Here is an 18,149-nt window from a genome sequence, read left to right as displayed (position 1 = left end):
TCCAGAGTGAATACCACCAATGTTTCTTACAGTGCCTATAAAAAGTATTCACCCCCTGCCGCTTTGGAAGGTTTCATGCTTTATTATTTTGAATCACAGTGGACTTAATTTGGATTTTTTTGACACTGGTCAACAAAAGACTCTTTCGTGTCAAAGTGAAAGCAAATTTCTACAAATTAGTCTAAATTTATTTCAATTATTAAACACAAAATAATTGCATAATTATTCACCCCCTTCAAGTCAGTATTTACCGTAGTAGATTCACCTTTGGCAGCAATTACAGCCTTGAGTCTGTGTGGATAGGTCTCTCTATCAGCTTTGCACATCTGGACAATGCAATTTTTCCCCATTCTTCTTTAAAGAACTACTCAAGCTCTTTCAGATTGTATGGGGATTGTGAGTGAACAGCCCTTTTCAAGTCCAGCCACAAATTCTCAGTTGCATTGAGGTCTGGACTATGACTTGGCCTCTGCAGAACATTAACTTTGTTGTTTTTAGGCCATTCCTGTGTAGCTTTGGCTTTACGGTGGAGTCATTATCTTGCTGAAAAAATAATCTTCTCCCAAGTCACAGTTCTCTTGCAGACTGCATCAGGTTTTCCTCCAGATTTCCCTGTATTTTACTGCATCATTTGATAAGGTTCCCCATGCAAGTCTCCTTCAGAAAGTAAGGAGGCATGGGATCCAAGGAGACCTTGCTTTATGGATCCAGAATTGGCTTGCCCACAGAAGGCAAATGGTGGTTGTAGATGGTTTGTATTCTGCATGGAGGTCGGTGACCAATGGTGTTCCGCAGGGATCTGTTCTTGGACACCTCATCTTTGTAGAAGGGTGGGTTAGTAAGTTTGCTGATGACACAAAGGTTGGGGGTGTTGTGGATAGTCTGGAGGCTTAGCAGAGGTTACAGCAGGACATCAATAGGATGCAGAACAGGACTGAGAAGTGGCAGATGGACTTCAACCCAGGTAAGTATTAAGTTTTTCATTTTGGAAGACAGAATATAATATAAATGGTAAGTCTTGCATTGTGGAGGATATGAGAGATCGTGGGATTCATGTCGATAGGACACTCAAAGCTGCTGTGCAGGTTGACAGTGCTGTTAAGAAGGCATATGGTGTGTTGGCATTCATCAACCTTGGAATTCAGTTCAAAAGCCATGAGGTAATGTTACAGCTATATAAGACCTTGGTCAGACCTCACTTGGAGTACTGTGTTCAGTTCTGATCACCTCACTACAGGAAGGATGTGGATACTATAGAGAGAGTGCAGAGGAGATTTACAAGGATGTTGCCTGGATTGGAGGGCGTACCTTATGACAGTGGTCCCCAACCACCAGGCTGTGGACCGGAATTGATCCGCAAAGCATGTGCTACTGGGCCATGAGGAAATGATATGATTTGATGATATGAGTCAGCTGCACCTTTCCTCAATCCCTGTCACGCCCACTGTTAAACTTGAACGCACGTGAGGTCATCAGTCAACCTACAACTACTCGATGAGTAAAAAAATAAATATCGCTTGAGTTTCTTTGGAAGAGGTGGTAGGGAACATAAAAGGCCTAACGATGATGATAATGCAGAGACCGATGAGGCTGAGACTGCAAAAAAAAGGCTTCCTACAACAGAAAATACGACGAGTCGTATATAAAATATGGCTTTAATGCGACCAGTGACTCGCACGCTCCAAGCCCACGCACGGTATGCTATCCAGGTTGACGAGTCTACCGATGTTGACAACAAGGCAATACTGCTGGTTTATGTGCGATATATATTTCAAGACGATGTGCAGGAGGTTATGTTATGTGCACTGCCACTGCCAACTAACACAACTGGGGCAGAACTATTCAAGTCTTTAAATGACTACATGTCAGGCAAACTGGTCTGGTCATTCTGTGTTGGAATATGCACAGACGGGGCTGCACCTATGACTGGATGGCTGTCTGATTTCACTACCCGAGTCAGAGGTTGCTCCTGAATGCCAGTCTACACACTGTGTCATACACAGGGAAATGCTGGCTAGCCAAAAAAATGTCACCTGATCTTAACAGCGTATTGAGTGAAGTTGTTGAAGTTATCAATCACATCAAAGCAAAAGCCCTTAACTGACTCTGTTTGAGCAGCTTTGTGAGGAAGTGGATGCAGAGCACAAACGCCTTCTCTTACACACTATCAAGGGGGAGAGCCCTGGCCAGGGTTTTTGAGTTAAGAGAGCCGCTACAGAGATTTCTTTCAGGAAAAAAGTCACCACTGGCAGCACACTTCAGTGACGAGGAGTGGATAGCAAAACTCGCTTATCTGTGTGACATCTTCAACCTGCTCAATGAACTCAATTTGTCACTTCAGGGGAGAATGACAGCTGTCCTCAGGTTGGCAGATAAAGTGTCTGCTTTCAAAGCCAAACTGGAACTGTAGGGACGGCGAGTGGACAGGGCATATTTGACATGTTCCCAACATCAGCTGGGATTTTGGGAGAGACTGAGGCTGCACCATCCTTCTCACAGCTGGTGCGCGATCACCTATGTTCGCTGTCGACAGAATTCGAGGGTTACTTCCCAACCGCAAATGACCCAAGATGTGCAAAGGAATGGGTGCGTGACCCATTTGTGAATGTCCCTGGTGAATCCATGTCAGCGCGGGAAGAAGATCAACTCCTCGAGCTTGCAAATGACAGCGGGCAGAAAAGTATGTTTGACATAGCATCTCTGCCGGCATTCTGGATCAAAGTCAAGGCTGAGTATCCTGAGATAGCCATGAAAGCACCTAAAACATTGCTTCCATTTCCAACATCATATCTCTGCGAAGCGGGGTTTTCTGCAATGAATGCAACGAAAACTAAATTGCGGAATAGACTGGACATAAGGAACCCCCTTCAAGTATCGCTGTCTCCTATCATCCCTTGATGGGACAGTCTTGTTGCAGGGAAACAAGCCCAGAGCTCCCACTGATTCAGCGATATTGGTGTGTTGTAATGATTTTATATGTTCATGCGAGGAAACTATGCGCTGTGTGTTTAATATCCAAACTTAAAATTGACTTGTCATTATATTCATGCGAGGAAAATATGCACTGTGTGTTTAATATTAAATTCGTTAGATAAACCCTTTTAGAAACGAAATCGAGTGTATTATAAGTGACTTATAGTTGACTTATCACCTATATTCCTGTTGTGATTAACACCCCCCCCCCCCCCCCCCCGCGGCCGGTCTGCAAGAATATTGTCAATATTAAACTGGTTCGTGGTGCAAAAAAGGTTGGTGACCCCTGCCTTATGAGAATAGGTTGAGTGAACTTGGCCTTTGCTCCTTGGAGCAATGGAGGATGAGAGATAACCTGATAGAGCTGTCTAAGATGATGAGGGGCATTGATCATGTGAATATGCAGAGGCTATTTCCCAGAGCTGAAATGGGTAACACAAGGGGGCATAGTTTTAAGGGTCTTGGTACCCCTTTCCAAGGGGATATCAGAGGTGAGATTTTCACACAGATTTCTGGATGCATGGAATGCACTGTTGGGGGCAGTGGTGGAAGCAGATACAATAAGGTCTTTTAAGAGCCTCGTAGATAGGTGCATTGTGCTTAGAAAAATAGAGGGCTATGCGTTAGGAAAATTCTAGGCAGTCTCTAGAGTAGGTTACATAGTCTGCATAACATTGTGGGCCAAAGGGTCTATAATGCACTGTAAGTTTTCTGTGTTCCATGTTCTATGTTCATTTTACCCTCTACATAAGCCTTCCATGGCCTGCTGCAGTGGAGTACCCCCACTGTGCTTCATGGTAGGGATTGTGTGTTTTTGATTATGTGCTGTGTTTTATGGCCAAAAAGCTCAATTTTGGTTTCATCGGACCATAGAACCTTCTTGCAGCTGACTTCAGAGTCTCCCACATGCCTTCTGGCAAACTTTAGCTGAGATTTCATGTGAGTTTTTTAAAACAATGCCACTCTCCCATAAAGCTACAACTGGTGAAACACCCAGGCAACAGTTGTATGTGCAGTCTCTCCCATCTCAGTCGCTGAAGCCTTTAACTCCTCCAGAGTTGTCATTGGTCTCTTGGTGGTCTCCCTCACTAGTCCCCTTTTTGCACTGTCACTCAGTTTTTGAGAACAGCCAGCTCCAGGCAGATTTACAGTTATGCCATATTCTTTCCATTTCTTGATGATTGACTTAACTGTACTCTGAAGGAAATTTTCTTGTGTCCATTTCCTGACTTGAGCTTTTCAGTAACCTCTTTGCGGAGTTGCTTGGAGTGTTCTTTTGTCTTCATGGTGTAGCTTTTGCCAGGATGCTGACTCACCAGCAATTGGACCTTCCAGATACAGGTGTATTTTTACTACAATCAATTGAAACATCTTGACTACACACAAGCGATCTCCATTTAACTAATTATGTGACTTCTAAAACCAATTGGCTGCACCAGTGATGATTTGGTATGTCATATTAAAGGGGGTGAATACTTAAGCAATCAAATATTTTGTGTTTTATATTTGTTATTAACTTAGATCACTTTGTAGAGATCTGTTTTCACTTTGACACAAAAGAGTCTTTTTCTGTTGATCAGTGTCAAAAAAAGCCAAATTAAATCCACTATGATTCAATGTTGTAAAAGATTAAAACATGAAAATTTTCAAGGGGCGGTGAATACTGCTTATAGACACAGTAGTTTCAGGCAATTTAGTCACTCCTACAATGATTTATGCTTCATTAATTTCCCTAGTAAAGCATTTTGTTCTCCACCAAGCTTTGAACGCAATGCTCCTGCTCCTCAACTTGCAATGTTAAATCTGTTACATTTACCAGTTCCCCGTTTTATTGAAATATTCTTCCTTATTCTATCATAGATCATGTTAGAGTTTACTAATATTATAGGAATATTTCTCAAAAAGCAATTAAAACATGATCACATTCAATGTGCTGTTCCAAAGGGAAGAAAAACATCTGTTACTAAGGTTCTAGATCAGTTCCATGCAGTGGAATTACACCGTTTATAGTAAACTGGGCTATTTTGCTTTTGTCTAAAACTACAGAATGTGTTTCAGAACCAGTTTTTGGGAGGAAATTTGGCTCAAACCTGCAGATGCTGGATATCTGAAACTAAAGCAGAAATTTCTGAAAACAACAAACAGCCAGGCATCATTGTGAAAAGAGAAACAGAGTTAACATTTCAGGCCAAATCTAGATGATGTAAAATGTCATTAGAAGCAATGGGGCATATAGGTACAATAAAAGGTAATACAAAAGGGCAAAAAATAGTGCCAATCTTGGCATTAATCAGCATAGTGCGTGTCATTCAGGAAATTACAGAAGTCCTTTATAAGGAATTGGATGTCTAAGCACCTTCAAAAATTTCAAATTGTTTTAGAAAGAGCCATCCTGGTTTTCTAAAAGATAGGTCATGTCTGGCAAACTTGATGGATATATAGAGGTACTAACGTTTTTATGATAGTCAGAAAACTTGTTGAATCCCTTCATGGTAGTACTAACTGAAGTTGAATCTCATTATATTGAAGAGAGCATATTGAAATGACTGAGGAATTGGCTGGCCTATAATAAACTCAAATTATCAATGACTAATGGTTTAGGGATGCAACTTTAGGGGCGCCATAGTAGTGTTGCAATTAGCTCAGTAATATTACAGCTCTGTGGGGTGGGTGATTGTCGGACTGTGGAGTTCAATCCCGCCATCCTCTGTTAGGAATTTTTGTGCCCTCCCTGTGGAACATGTGGCTTTTCTCCTGGCTAAAGTCCATGTACAACATTCACTGCCTTGCCTTCATCAATTTTCCTGGTGACTTCCTCAAAAAACTCTATAAGATTGGTTAGACAAGACCTAAAACGCACAAAGCTATGTTGACTATCTGTAATTTGTCACTGTTTATCTAAATACTGATGTATCCAGTCCCTTGAATACCTTGCAATAACTTTCCTACTACTGATTTCAGACTCACGGGCCTATAGTTTCCTGGCTATTCTTAGAGCCTTTCTTAAACAATGGAACAACATCAGCTATCCTCCAATCCTCTGTGGCTAAGGATGTTTTAAATATCTCTGCTAGGCCTCTCCAATTAAAGTACTACCCTCCCACAGAGTCAGAGGGAGCACATTGTCAGGCCACAGGGATTTATCAACTGTAATGTGCCTCAAGACAGCAAACACCTCCTCCTCTGTAATTTATATGGGACCTATGACCTTGCTGCTGCATTACCTCACATTTATAGGCTCCTGAGTAGTATAGATGCAAAAAATCCATTTAAGATCTTCCCTCATCTCCTTCAGCTCCACTCTGATCTTCTAGAGGACCAATTTTGTCCCTTGCTATACTTTGGATCTTAATATTTCTGTAGCAACCCTTAGGATTCTCCTCAACCTTATCTGCTTGAGCAATCTCGTGTCTTGTAGCCCTTTTGGTTTCCTTCTTTAGTGTTCTCTTGCATTTCTTATACTTGTCAGTACCTCATTTGTTCCTACCTGCCTAAAACTTCTATGTACCTCCTTTTTTTTTCTAAACCAGGGCCTCAATATCTCTTGAAAACCAAGGTTCCCTAAACCTGTTATCCTTGCCTTTTATTGTGACAGGAACATACGAACTTTGTATTCTCAAAATTTCACTTTTGATTTACCATGTACATCTTTGCCAGTAAACAAACTGTCCCAGTCAACTCTTGTCAGGTCCTTTCTAATACCATCAAAATTGACATTCCTGCAATTTAAAATTTCAACCTGAGGACTACACCTGTCCTTTTCCATAATTACATTGAAACTAACGGCATTATGATCACTGGAAGCAAAGTATTCCCCTGCACAAACTTTTGTTAACTGCCCTGTCACATTCCCTAATAGGAGATCTAGCATTGCGCTCTCCCCCCCTCCTTCCCCCCCCCCCCCCCCCCGCCCATTCAGGTACAAACATCTCTTTATCCTTCCTTTCCAATCCCAATGGAGGGTCTCAGCCCAAAACATCTACAGTTCAATATTTCCATAGATGCTGCCTGATCCTTTGAGTTGCACCAGCATTTTGTGTGTTGCTCTAGTATTCCATTATCTTTTTGAATATTTTAATGTCAGTCCATGATGCTTTAATGATTTTTATACATTAAGTCAGAACAAGTGGGAGAATGGAGTGGAATCCTTACGAGGATGCAAGATGACAAGAGATGGAGTCATGATAGCTGTGGGAATCTGTGAGTTTATAATAGATGTGCAATAATTAAACAGAATCAGGTTTATTATCACTGTCATGAGGACAGAATTTGTTTTGCAATGATGGTACAGTGCAAAGATGTAAAATAAAAATACTATAAATTACAACATAAATAGTATGGGGATTGGGGAGAGAAGTGATGCATAGGTTCCTGCATCATTCAGCAATCTGATGACAGACGGGAAGAAACTGTTCCTGAATTGTTGAATGTTGGTCTTCAGGTTCCTGTGCCACCTTCCTGACATTAGTAATGAGAAGAGGACATGACCTGGATAGCGAGGGTCCTTAGTGACGGATAGCTGCTTCTTGAGGCACCACCTCGTGAAGATGGTGGGAGAGTTGTGCTAGTGATGGGGTTGGCTGGGTCTACCACTGCAGCCTCTTGTAATCCTGCACATTACCTCCTGACATCACTGAAACAGGTTGTAATGCAACCACTCACAATGCATCTATAGAAATTTGCAAGAATCTTAAAGATTAGGTTTCTTTGTCACATGTATATCGAAACCTATAGTGAAATGCGTCATTTGTCAACAGCCAACACAATCCAAAGATGTGTCCTGGGGCAATCTGCAGGTGTTGCCATGCTTCTATTGACAACAGAGTCTGTCCACAATTTACTAGCACTTAATTTGGTATGTCTTTAAGTCATGAGTGACATACTAATTCTTCTCAAACTCTTAACGAAGTATCAACTGATCTGTATTCTCTTACACATTCATTGTTTTGAGTAATCCCACAATGTGAGAATGTAGATTTTTTTTTCCCCTTCAGTGATGCCAGGAGGTAATATTCTATTTTTTTTTGTTGGAGCTGCTGTGAGGCTCACTGTTCAGCCGTTGAATCTTGTTACAATATTTTGGTTATTCGAGAAATAAACACGTTTTGTAAGAGCCACTAAGTATGTTAACAAACTAGATTGACTGTGAGCTACAGTATGTTGTGTAAAAGCATAGAGGAGTAATTGTGTGCATAAATGTCATTCCAACAGGGTGAAACAGCAATGGTAGATTATAAATTATTATTAAAATAACTTCTTGAAGGACTGGTAATCTTCTGGACAACAGCTTTATTACTAATATCTGGAATATACTAATGGAAACTGCATTTTAAAATCCAAAATTTAAGATTCTGCTGATGCTCCCTTGCCTTATTCTAACAAGAAGCTGCAATTAACTTTAACATCTTCCTATATACAGTTTGTATTTCACCTTTAGGGACAATCTCATCAGCATCAATGAGCTGATCAGTGCAATGAAGCAGATCCAGAACATCCCACAACACAAATTACAGAAGATTGCTGAATCTCTTGATGAAAATAAAGATGGAAGGATTGATATCAATGATGTCATTAAAGTAAGTTCAAAATCTCAAGAGTTTTTCCTGACATTAATTAGACTAATACCTAATCATTTTCAGGGGGAGAAATCTGACATTTTTTGTGTCTCAGCATTAAAAAAAAAGAAAAACCAGTAGTAGATTTTATTGTACGTCTAACATAGACAGTGTTATTACTTAGTTGTCCTGATTAGCTTTCTGGATTCAGAAGTGTTTACAATGGTATTCTTCGATGAGTGGAACAGACCTGTATGGAAAATAATTGAATACCACATGAAACCATTACATACAGATAGATTGCCAATAGTATTCTGACATGCTCACCCACTGATAATTGATTACAGTAACAGTAACATCAAAAACGAAACTGCTTGGAAAATATCTTAAATTATTCTCTTTTTTTAATCAGAAGTCTTAGAAAGACTGTGTGTGCATTATTTGAGAACTATGAATATGTTTTAAGTACCTTGCAAATAAGAATGGAGTTGTCTTCCTTGTCATAATTGACATGCAAAGAACATCGCAGATCACACTTCATTTAGTTTGTAAATCATGAAACGGTAAAACTTTTTTGCTTATGGTTCAAATGTAATTGCTTGGTTGCTGCCTCATTTTCCAAACGTGTTCAAGTTCCTTTTACCATGAAAGAGAAGGACCTTTAGTTATTTACCAAGCAGTTAGGTTTTAGATGATACTGTTATGTAACAAATTATCTGTAGATGATCATGTCAAAATATTACTGGCCATCTATCTGGTTTCATGTGGATATTTCAATTATTTTCCATACAGGTCTGATCCACTCATTTTTCATAAGCTGTTGCCAGTTCAGAGTATAATATTGTGTCAGTAGTGACTCAAGCTGCTATTGTCATTTTCAATTGTATTGCCTTTCATTGAAGAAGTGCTCAGTACTGCCACCTTATCCATCTTGAATACAGACTAAGCAAATTTAAAGTAGTTTTACAAACAAACCATTAAGTTGGTTTAACACAGAAAACACTCATTTCCAGTACAAAACAAAAGGAGGATTATGTCCTGGAATTAATATTTTGTATATTTTGACTTTTTAATTTAACTAGCTGAACTTTATTACCTTATTAGCTGAGAAAGCTGAACTTCCAGGTGCCACATAATTTGAAAACTATACACAGACTGCCTCATTCCTTGCTATATTATCCTTGAGACCACCTCAAAACTATCTGAACTAGGAAATGCTTTCAGTTCTGTTACAAAATGCCACTGAGGTCTGACAATCCACTGACAGAAGAAGAATTTAATTTGGCTAAATAGTTTGCATTTCTCAGCTGCTATGAATGGATGCAGCCTCGATTTTGCATACTTCATTCAGAGAGTTACAGAAGAAGGAATGTTTCTCTGTTCTGTTTCCAAACAGCAATACATTCAAGCAAGGCTTTTAACCTTTTTCTAAGCAGGTGTCTTTACAAGTTGTATTTTTGTAGTTCTCTTTCCTCTTAGACTTTTTGAACTTCAAGTAAGTTTTAACCAAGAATTGCAGCCTCAACAGATGTTATCTTTCCTGGGTTTCTGAAAGTACTGTGTTTATGCAGCTGTTTCAACTATGGATGAAACATAGAATATGTCAGAGAAAGACTGCTTCCAGAGTTGTCTGAGCAACTGTGTGTTATAAAGCTTTACTCAACACATGTTTAATTTAGTTCAAGTTCACACATAGTGAAGTTGACATGTACTTAATCTAAATTGAATGGCTGCTACTAAAACCCTCAATTTAATGGGCTAGTGGTTCAGATATTGCTGTGATCTCTTATAGCTTTGAGGGGAAGAGGGGCTATGAACAAGATGTAGATAAAATTAAATGAACAGGACATTGTTCTAGCATACCATGCATATTAAAGGAACCTCGGCTTCACATCAGAGTGAAACTATGAAGTTGTTTGTCCCCCTGATGAAAAGTATCCAATAATTGTGCAACCTTGAGAACTAAGAATTGTTATGAGCCTCTTAGAGTGATGTTTGGGCCAAGTACTTAATCAAGACCATCATAGATAATTACCATTTTCACACTGAGAAGATTAAGAGAAACAGCAATATATATAGCAAGGCCGTTTGACCAATGAAATGGCAGCAGCTACTTGATAATTTAATTATTATCTGTGTATACCAATGTGCAGAAGATGCAGAAAAAATGGTAAGAATAGAATGCAACAAACTTAAAGATAGAACCAGAAGAATCATTTCTTTTCTCGAGCAAAATAATGGCCATTCTGTTGTTCAAGTGTTAAATCAATATGATTGATTCTTAACAATCAACTCAGTTTGAGAGCAATTGGAGATAGTTGCTGCTAGATTCCTTTATCTCTTGATTCCCTTAAATTCAAAAATATATCAAATTCAGAATTGAATGAATAAAAGAGGCAGAATGTCACCTGTAAGCGCTACTTTGTTACATGGTTAATACAAGGAACTTGCCACTAAATTTTCCCCATTGTTAGGTCTAATTGGTAAGGAAGAATATTTTGTATTTGCTGCACTCTATTCCCCCCCCCCCCCCCCCAATCACTCCATTTTATCTCAGCATATTGGCCAATAATAATGTAGGGCCATTACTTTTCTAAAAATCCCTGGAATTTTATGCCCTTGTGTGAACAATGCAAATGAATTTTTTAAAACTGTTTTAAAGTACTGATATTAAGATAAGGTAGAAGATCTGTAAACTGTTATTGATTATCTTTCATCCTGTTTGATCTTTTGCAGGTAGTGAAACTAATTGATAAAGAGGATATAGACATCTCAACTAATCAGGTTGCAGAAATTTTGGAATTATTACGCAAAGAAGAGAAAGTTGTAGAAAACCAAAAAGTGAAGGAGAAATCTGAGAAGGAACAGCTGGCAGAAATCCAGAATTAAATGGTTTTCACTATGTCAGAACTCATCTAATTCATTTGTTTGATTTCTTTTTTGAAACTTGCAAGAAGTATTTGCATAGCTGGGAAAATCAAGTGGATAATATATATTGGAAAGAAATTGTAGTTTTCTGTATTTCACTGAAGAAATCAAATAATGTTCAATCTAGAATTGAATCCTTCATTTCAGATGCTTGAAAACATTAGATTTTTCTTTGAAGTGAAAATAAAAGAAATGTGACGTGGTAAGCTCACTGTATTTAAAAATGAACAAAATAACAACAAATCTCTGTCTTGATGGTGATCAAGCAACACACATAAAATGCTGGTGGAACGCAGCAGGCCAGGCAGCATCCTGGTCTGCTGTGTTCCACCAGCATTTTGTGTGTGTTGTTTGAAATTCCAGCATCTGCAGATTTCCTCGTGTTTGCTTGATGGTGATCGGTCTTGTTCCTTAAAGTGCTTGCAGTGTATAGCCTCGCTGAAGCTTATTTAAATTTTAAAATTTTGCTTGCAGTAGCATCCATTAAATTGAATATATATGAATTCAATAACCTAGTGTGTTAGAAAATCGAATTGGATAAATGTCATACCAAAAAATTTTAATATTTCTCACATGGGTAAAATTCTTATAAATATTTCCACTAAAATGTTGCAATCCTTGGATGTACCTACTACCCCTGTCATATAGTGCATCTTTTCAGCTACAGCTTACCTGTTTGTAATATATGCCTGTTGAATTGGTTATTTCCATGTATTGCTACATTGCTCAAACAACTTGCTTCATCTGTACTGCTAAAAGCCTATGATTTGTCAATGAAATTTTAAGAATACACTCAGGTATTGATAAATTTATATTTGAAGTGGTTTACTTTGTAAAGATCAAACCCTTTTCAAATTGTATCTATATTTAAAATTGCAGGTACTGTGGTTAATGCTTTGAGATTTGCTTACCTGTACAAAATTGGACTTTAATGTGGCTAATGAATTTTTGAATGTCATTTACATTTTTATTGTAGAATTTCATTTAATTATTTTTAGATTCCCATGTTAATAGGAATATATATTCTCTTGGTAAAATGTGTTCTTCATAATTGCACACTTTTACATTGCAGTTCTTTGTGAGTAAGAAATGACCTTCAGAAAGTCCACTCAATTCTGGTTCCAATGCCTTTGGTACCACACAAGATGTATTTTGATTCTTAATTATTTCCTAAACTATTTGTATGATGCTAATGACTGTTGCACAAAGGTTGTATAGTTACAGATCTATTTGTGCATTATTTGCACTATTAATATAACATTTGAGAATAATTTTGTTCAGAATTAAGGCTGTTAATAACTGATCAATTGAATCTCCATAACCACATTGTCAAGTAATTAATCTTTATTTTTGCATTGAAGCTTGCACACTTTACACTGGAAATTATTTGAATAACTTACTTGCTTAAGACTCCATTAATGTTTTTGAGTTACAGTACTATTCCTAATAATTTTTTCACAATGTCAAATCAAATAGTTATTCAAGTACTAAAAATTTATAGCAGATGCTGAAAATCCAAATAACACAGCCAAAATACTGGAGGAACTCAGCAAGCCAGGCAGCATCTGTGGAAATGAGTAAGCAGCTGACATTTTGGGCTGAGACCCTTCATCAGGCGTCACGATGAAGCTCATTGTGCATTGAAAATGAGATCTGTGTAATTGAAATATTAAATGCATTATGACCAATTTCAAAGGCGATGAACTTCCCAAATAAATTGGTTTGGAAGCGGAGACACAAATTTGATAAAAGTCATTTGGTTGTATATTATGCTAACTGAAGCTATAGTGTGGTCAATTACCTCTTCACAGTTTCTGCATCCTTCTTTAGTTATTTGTCTTTTGTTATAACAACAGACAAGCAAAAACAGTTTTGGAATATTTTTTCCCACTCCATACCTATTCACTACTCCCTGTGTTGCTCTTATTCCAGCCAAGTCTAAATTTTAGAATAAATTGGCAGAGCAATTGATTATACTGCATGGTGATATACTGAGGGCTATACACTCCTTTCACTCCGTGACCTCGATTCAAAATGATGGCCAAAAGTAAAGAGACTATGCAGATTCTGTGTTTTACATTTCAGGACACAAACTAAAGTTGTAAATAACTTGATAATTTAATTGAGATATAAAAAAGATCTAGTTGATAATGAATATATCATTTAATACTATTGAACTAGTTTACTATTCAATACTAACAAATTAAAAAGAAAGGGTTACGCTTTCTTTTAAACTGAATTTTATCCAGTCTGGAACTAATTAAAATAGCATCTTAAGGAAAAAAAAACCCTTTTGATGACTCTCAAAACTAGAAAAAAATCACTGAAATCATTTGGAGTCCAAAATTCAAACTAAACATTCAATTAAGGGTGTTGCTATGGAATTGAGTTATGTAATTACAATGTAAATGTATCCCTTCTGTAAAGGGAAATATGAGTGCACAGCAATCTGCAAAGTTAAGCATTTATCAAATTTAAAGGGAAAATTGTTAAATTAACATGCTTAATGCCTGGTGGAACTTGTACACATCTTGAAAGTGGACTACAGTATTTGTGATGTTGGACGATACTGTTTGTTGTAATTTTGACATACTTGTTGCTTGTGTTAATACAATATGGTTCTGCTTTATTAGATATTTCCTGCTTTAATGTTAACGTATACAAAAGGTAGTGCACTGAACTTTGAAAAATGATAGATACATTTTTAATAATGAAACAACGGACTGATCTTTGAAAAAGTTAAATTCAAAAAGATCTAAATATTCATGTTTAATAATTGAACAGCTGGTATGATTAAAGTACACCAAGAATTAAATCCCACAAGTGTCTTGCCATTTTCTTTCCTCATGGATTTTTCAGTTTTTGTGAACTATAAGGAATCAACTGACCTTCAGAATATCCTCAAGGCAAGTTTAGTGTATTTGCCATCGTGCATCACACAGTTGAACAAAATCTAACCCAAGGATCATCAGTCGAACAACATACAGTATCTAGCTTCTATTACCTTGTAAAAGCATTTTAAGTTTCAACTCTGCTTCTGGCTTTGCATTTTTAAAACATGAAATGAAATCAAATTGGGAAAGGCAAGGATGCTTGCATTACTATAGCACTAACGCCAATTGGTGTATTCATTAATAAACTTACATCTATCAAATGAAAGATTTTGTAACATGAACTGATGGATAGGTTTTGCAAATCTACTTGAGATTGAAATTTGCCCTTGTATGTTTAGGTGACTATTCAATGTGCTGGTAACATGTTAACATTTGTACTTAAAAGATATGGACAGTTTGTTCAAACTAGGCTAACATATCATTCACTGGCTCAAAAGCTATGGACAGAATTTGGAAAGATTCAAATTTCAAATGAAAACGTTCACTCTCTAGGTATCGTCTACCTCTGAACTTTGAATGAAGTTTTTCTTTTGAGTCTTAATCAGGGCAGGTGTATTTTGGGATAACATCAGATATTTAGTGATAAGAAAAAAGAACATTACTGAATAAATGAAAGATGGTAGGTTAATACATTTTTCACTTGAAAAGGAGTCATCAATTTTCATTCTTGGAAGGATATACTGAAAATATTTGGAGTACCATGCAGTGTTCTGATCTCAATTTAAAATGAGACTTCAGATTCACTGACAATGAAATCTTTGAAGAATCACAACAATGAAATGTTAATACTAATCTCAAGAACACCTTTCTTAAAGGTCACATCTTAAAACTATGGGCCAGAACTATAATTAAAACAGAAAATGATTGGAAATTGTTAAAATTGTGCAGTATCTATGGAGGGAGGAAACAAATCAATATTTTAAGTAAACAACCTTTCATCATCATAGTTTAATATTTTTATATAATTGGAAAGTAACTGTTGGACAGCACGATACTGCATACACAAATTCACACCAGTTTAGAATGCTAATATTCCATCCCAGCAGATTGTCCTGAGTGCTTTCAGCTTTTATAGATGATCTTGGAGCTACTTTCACCCAGGCAAGTCCAATCATAAATGGTGAAAAAGCTTTGGGAAATGGCAAAACAAGTCACTCATCACAGAATATTCAGTTTTTTTTAGATCCTCTATCTATCTGGCCTGGGTAATGATGTCAATCATCTCCCCCCTTAGATTACCAATGATGGGGATTGGAGGATATATGTGTGCACCCTTAACTCCTGGTGGAGTTGTCGGGGCGCCGTCATGACAAGCCTTTTTTGATTGCTCATCATACCTGAGCATCTGAAACCTGGCGGATCCCTCTCCAGGCCTATCCTTCTCCAGGTTTCTGGAGCCGGTTGGATTCGAACTTGGGAGCCTTCGCCACCAGCTGGCCTAAGGATGGTAGTCTTGTTAAAAATCACAAGGGTTTTGTTGGACTTGCAGTTAGGGAACACTTACGAAACTGTGTGAGTTCCCTTTTCACATTTAGTTTCCCTCATTAACATCCTCTCCGGTATAAACTCAGTCTGTTCCAATCATCTTCATTATTTGCATTTGTAAAGGCTGAACTTCCAGAACAGACACTCTTGAGTTCCATCATAGTAAGGGACTATCAGGAGGAGAGAGTGGAAAGCATGCAAGCCTTGTCCAAAAGAGTAAGACAACCTTGCCAACTAATCAAATTTTTGGATTGTGACTGCACAAAATGGAGGAAGGAAAGTCCAGGGAGACATTAATGAGCTAGAATCTCTATTGTGCACGTGGAAACCCAGTGAAAATGTCAGAAGGAATACACCACCTTTCAATCTACCCATTTACCCCATTTGTGACAGTCTACAGCTTGCACATTGGTCTGCGATGCTGTGTTTCAGAAGCCATTGTAAGATTAATGGTAGCTGGTACCCACAACATCTACTAGGCCTCAATGTGGAAGGGAATGAATGATTTAACATCATGGGTGGGGTGCTGACCAGGAAAGGCTGCTTTATCCTCAATAGTGCTGAGCTTTTTGAATGTTGTGCAACATTGTAAATTTGAAGAGAGAGGCACATTAGTAAAGTTAATGGGTTATATTGCATACCCCTCTACAAAACCATCTACCTGTATTTGTTCAGTTTGCAAACTGTACTTCATCCAAGCTGGACAGTACCCATGCCAAGCTTCCTCAAACGACTGCTGTCTATCAGAACGGTGGAGCAAAAAGTAAGCAGCTAGAGGAACTCTGTAGGTCAAGGCTTGATGTCTCGACTCAATGTCCAACTATCCTTTTGCCTCCATAGATACCCCTCAAGTTATTGAGATCCTCCAGCGGTTTATTTTTCACTGCAGACTCTAGCATCTGTAGTCCCTTGCTTTCCCCATTGGAATAATTATTGGCCAGACAACATACTCATTTATATGCACAATATACCCTGAATTCCTGATGATACCATGCAGACACAAGGAAGATTGGTTGATTGGGCAGTTCAGCTTGAAATAAAAGCTGATCAATGAAATTATCAAAGCAAAATGGATTTGAAACTGTGCTAAAATATCTGTAATTAAGTAGATCCCACTCTCCGACTTACAAGAGTTTGCACTTACAAAACACCTTTACCACTGGAGCATAGGGGAATTCAGTGATTTTACAGAGGTATGTAGACTCATGAGGAGCATAGGTAGGGTTGGGAAGTCAACAACTAGAGGGCATAGGTTTAAAGTGAGTGGGGGAGATTTAATAGGATCCTAAGGAGTAATGTTTCCACCCAGAGGGTATTGAAATATTAATTACTAGCTACCAGTGGAAATGGGTGCGACAGGTACATTAACAGCATTTATAAGGTACATGCATAGAAAAGGTCTAGAGGGGTATGGGCTAAATGGGATAGGCTTAAATGGGGATTGGCATCAATGTAACTCTAATACAGGAAAACTTTAGGGGAATGGATGTGTTTTCTAACTGGCATAGACAGGATGGGCGGAATGATGCCTTTCATGATGAACCCTGATAAGAGTAGAAATGTTACTGGAGAGTTATAACAGGTCAACGCCATCTGCAAACAAGGATGATTCTGGCCTTGGCAAAGGAGCATTCAGCAGAGGCTCAAAAGCAGAACATAAGCATGAAAACTAATGTATGTTAATTGGAACAATTTGTATTTATCTCGCTATTGCTTCCTTAGATAACACCACGACACATTCTTAGGATTCTCGGCCCTTGTATCATTCCAATGTTGTGAACTTCCTCACTTTGCCATCAGGGGGAGCTCTAGATTCATTTTAAAGTGAAGATTCAAAATAAAGCAAAAATTAATTTGGCCCAAAATTTGTGTAACCAAATAACACCCGCTCTTTTCTCACTGATGTGAAAAATATATAGGCTTAGCGCATCTACTCACACCCTTGGCCATTTTGTTTTTACCTAAGGTAGTGCCTTGGATGGATAATGACCTGTTTCCTCGTTCAGTTCTGTGGGTCCTAGGCCAAGTATGGAGTCTGCAGTCCCTCCCACACTGATGCAGAATGTATTTGCTGGAACAGCAGCCTGGGTAGTTTTGGAGGCTTTGTGCTCCTGCAATTTATGCTGGTTTTCTGATGCAAGTTTCCAGGACCATGGTGAAGGCTTCTCCACTTTGCTATGGAGTCTTAAGGCACACGTGAGAACATCTAACTGGTTGCATCACAGTCTTGTATGGAGGCTCCATTTAACATAATTTTACATTAACCACCTTTTTATTTTTCCAATATGCCCATCAACATCACCTAGGTTGTCTA

At 38.1% G+C, this 18,149-nt stretch overlaps 1 protein-coding gene across 4 annotated transcripts in view; it reads left to right on the top strand.

The window, feature by feature from the left end:
* letm1 (leucine zipper-EF-hand containing transmembrane protein 1) overlaps window positions 1-14,271 on the top strand; it is a 66,356-nt gene extending 52,085 nt beyond the window's left edge. For 2 of the 4 annotated variants that reach the window (XM_073042280.1, XM_073042279.1), the window contains exons 13-14: window positions 8,411-8,549; window positions 11,265-14,271. In XM_073042280.1, coding sequence (XP_072898381.1) covers window positions 8,411-8,549; window positions 11,265-11,417 — 292 coding nt within the window. In that variant the 3' untranslated portion in view covers window positions 11,418-14,271. Of the gene's footprint in view, window positions 1-8,392; window positions 8,550-11,264 lie in introns of all 4 variants that reach the window. The other 2 variants (XM_073042278.1, XM_073042277.1) reach the window with 1 other exon arrangement.
* Window positions 14,272-18,149: the final 3,878 nt, after the last annotated feature.

The sequence above is a fragment of the Hemitrygon akajei genome, chromosome 4 (genome assembly GCF_048418815.1).
Source record: "Hemitrygon akajei chromosome 4, sHemAka1.3, whole genome shotgun sequence".
Lineage (NCBI taxonomy): Eukaryota > Metazoa > Chordata > Chondrichthyes > Myliobatiformes > Dasyatidae > Hemitrygon > Hemitrygon akajei.
The sequence above is the reverse complement of the archived record's forward strand: the minus strand, read 5'-3'. Positions and strand labels throughout refer to the sequence as shown.